Source organism: Octopus bimaculoides, chromosome 22 (assembly GCF_001194135.2).
Source record: "Octopus bimaculoides isolate UCB-OBI-ISO-001 chromosome 22, ASM119413v2, whole genome shotgun sequence".
Classification (NCBI taxonomy): domain Eukaryota; kingdom Metazoa; phylum Mollusca; class Cephalopoda; order Octopoda; family Octopodidae; genus Octopus; species Octopus bimaculoides.
In genome coordinates this window covers 1,742,246-1,745,502 of record NC_069002.1, presented here as the reverse complement: position 1 = coordinate 1,745,502, position 3,257 = coordinate 1,742,246, and the positions used below count along the sequence as shown (strand labels likewise).

The following is a 3,257-nucleotide window of genomic DNA, read 5'->3' as shown; positions in this document are numbered from 1 at the left end:
TTAACCCCCTCTCTTACCCCCTCCGCCCGCACCACCACCACCACCTCTGCCGACCAGGTCCGATCAAAGGGGTTCCAGCTATGGCAACCCCTTATTTGTTTATTTTGTTGTATTTTATTACATTTATTTTTCTATTCTTGTATTCTTTTATTTATTTCAGTTACTAGGCTGCGGCCATGCTGGGGTAATTACCGTCTTGAAGGGTTTGGTCGAATAAATCGACCACAGTATATATTTATTTATTTGTTTAAAGGTTTCAGCCATTTGACCGTGGCCATACTGGAGCACCACCTTTACTCGAACAAATCGCCCCCAGGACTTATTTTTTGTAAGCCTAGTAGTTAGTCTATCAGTCTATTTTGCCTAATTGCTAAATTACGGAGACGTAAACACACCAGCACCGGTTGTCAACCGAGGGTGGGTGGATGGGGACAAACACAAACACACAAACGTATATACAAGGGTGATGTTACTGTTATTTAGCCCCTCTAGTTGGCCCTTGTTTCTTGTGGAGAGGAGGTGCTGAAGTAAATAGAACTCCCTTGATCAGTAGAGAGCCAGCGGTGTTGGCGTTGGAGGTGGTAGTGGTGGTGGTGACGCTGTTGGTGATGGTTATAATGGGGGTTACCGGTCGATGACTTAAGAACAGCCTGTTATAGCAGTCCGGACGATGAGCTTGCGCATAGTTTCCCGTCTCCAAAATATCCTTGTCGAGGTTTCGAACAATCTGATGCTATGATAAGCCCTTCTTCTTTTTCTTTTACCCTCAAGTTCGAACACAATTGTGATCGAACCTAGAATAACGTGACTCTAAGACAAAATTCTCAACAACATGGTTATGCCTACGCCTGTATGGCACAAACATGACCGCATAAGTAAACGAAATCAGAATGTTATGTTTAAATTCAACAAATAAATAAATATCTAAATACATTAATAATTAAAGAAACAACAAATTGCAACAAGAAAACCAGAAAAAAAAATCTCAAGGTATTTTAACGTGAAGAAAAGAAATATTTAGCATTTATTCTCTGTTTATGGTTACTATTCAATAATAAATCTAGCTGTGGTGTGGGTGTGGGGTGGACTGAGAAGTGGTAACAATAGATGTTGTATTTTTCGCATCTCCAGCGTTAAAAGAGCTCCGGAAAACTTCGTGTCGCAATCAATAGGTTTCTTCCCCTGTTGTTAGACTAAATTGATTTGGCTGGTTACCACCAAATACTCTAAAATATGTCTCTAGATTAGTAAACAAACAAAGCAGATAATAAAAGACGGAAGAAAGAAAGAAAGAGAAGAAGAAGAAGAAGAAGAAGAAGAAGAAGAAGAAGAAGAAGAAGAAGAAGAAGAAGAAGAAGAAGAAGAAATACGTGCAAGAATCATATAAGAAAATGAAAAGGGGGGAAAAAAGCCAGGAAAAAAAATCAACGAGGGAAAAGAAACGGGAAAGGTAGGTGAACAAGGAAGTAATAAAACAAGGGAAATATATACAAAAAGCACTAAAAATAATAAAATAAAGTATATAAAATAACATGCAATAAAACAACAACAACAACTACAAAAACAACAACGGAAAGAACATTCTTGATCGTTTGGATATGGATTTCGTGAGATGCTGGCAAATTGCGAGTATTGGCACAACAACGGTTAGAATACAATGGCGTTTTCGGTGGTGAACGGCACGGATGTTCTTTGTGTTAGGAGAGTATCGTTGCTCATGCTACGTGTTTAGTGTGACCTCCTCCTCTCCACATCCCTTATTTCACGGTCAAAGACGATAATTAAAGTTGCAATTTCCATTTATTCAATCAAACTGTCGTCCCTGACATTTGATAAAACATTACTCAGTGGAACGCCGACACTGATTTCTGCTTAAAAGATTCAAAGTGTTCAATCGATTTGCGTTTAGTTGCCAGTCTCTCTCTCTCTCTCTCTCTCTCTCTCTATATATATATATATATATATATATATATATATATTCTTTGATTCTTTTACTCTTTTACTTGTTTCAGTCATTTGACTGCGGCTATGCTGGGGCACCAGCTCGAAGAACATTTAGTCGAATGAATCGACCCTCGATGTTTTTTTGTTTTTTTTGAAGCCTGGTACCTATTCTGTCTGTTTTTGCCGAACCGCTTGATACGAGAACCAATGCCGGTTCTCAAGCGTTGTGGGGAGGGGACAAGCAGAAACACACACACACACATATATATATACATACGATGGGCTTTTTTCAGTGTCCGTCTACCAAATCCACTCTCAAGGCTTTGGTCGACCTGAGACTATAGAAGACACTTGTCCAAGTTGCCACGCAGTGGGACTGAACCCGGAACTATGTGGGTGGGAAGCAAGCTTCTTACCACACACTCACACCTGCACCTCACTGATTAAACAGTTCTGGAATTAAGAATCATGTTTTTTTTTTATTTTTTTATAACGTGCATGCTTTTGTCAAACCAGAAGAGAGACAGGTAAAAAACGAGGCGACAAGCAATTGATCAAATAAATAAATAAATTTTTAAAGCTGGTAAATAAATCGAGGGGAAAGACTTACCATCTTTATTCATTCCAGCTTCGAGACATTTCTTCAGTCGACATGCTCGACATTGGTTCCTGTGTGTTTTATCCACTGGGCAATTACCTTGGCCACGGGATTTACATATGTATTGTCTGTTTCTACGTATGGAGCGCTGGTTGAGAAATGGACGAAGATATGGAGTTATTCAACTGAACAGAGCTAAACATAGAAACACATATAAAGTTGTATGTATGTATGTATGTATGTATGTATGTATGCATGCATAATCGTCACATTATGAGTTCGATTCTCGGATCGCACAGTGTTCTTGAGCAAAATATTTCATTTCACGTTGCCCTGCAATCGCTTTGACCTCTTCCGTTGGCACACCTTGCACCTCCTGTACAATCTATGTATCGATTCTCTCTCACTCTCTCCATCTCAATATTATTATTATTATTATTATTATTATTATTATTATTATTATATATGCATACATACATACATACATACATACATACATTCATAAAAAGAGGATGAGTGAAAGGTTTATGTCGATGTACAATTACTAAAGAGAAAGGCACTGTCCATCACCTGCAATATTATAATCAACGCCGTCTTCCTCACCGTCACCACCAAACACTACCAATACAATCATCATCATCATCATTGTTATCAGAATCACCAAAGCGAGGATTTTCTACGTAATTTACAACGCTGATTATCATGATGATAATAA

At 38.4% G+C, this 3,257-nt stretch overlaps 1 protein-coding gene across 1 annotated transcript in view; it reads right to left on the bottom strand.

Annotated features, from left to right (window-relative positions):
• The window catches only part of LOC106874426 (nuclear receptor subfamily 2 group E member 1), a 53,641-nt gene that overhangs the window by 25,908 nt on the left and 24,476 nt on the right, over window positions 1–3,257 (bottom strand). The window contains exon 5 of the mRNA XM_052975635.1: window positions 2,555–2,690. Within this exon, the coding sequence (XP_052831595.1) occupies window positions 2,555–2,690 (136 nt within the window). The remainder of the gene's footprint in view (window positions 1–2,554; window positions 2,691–3,257) is intronic.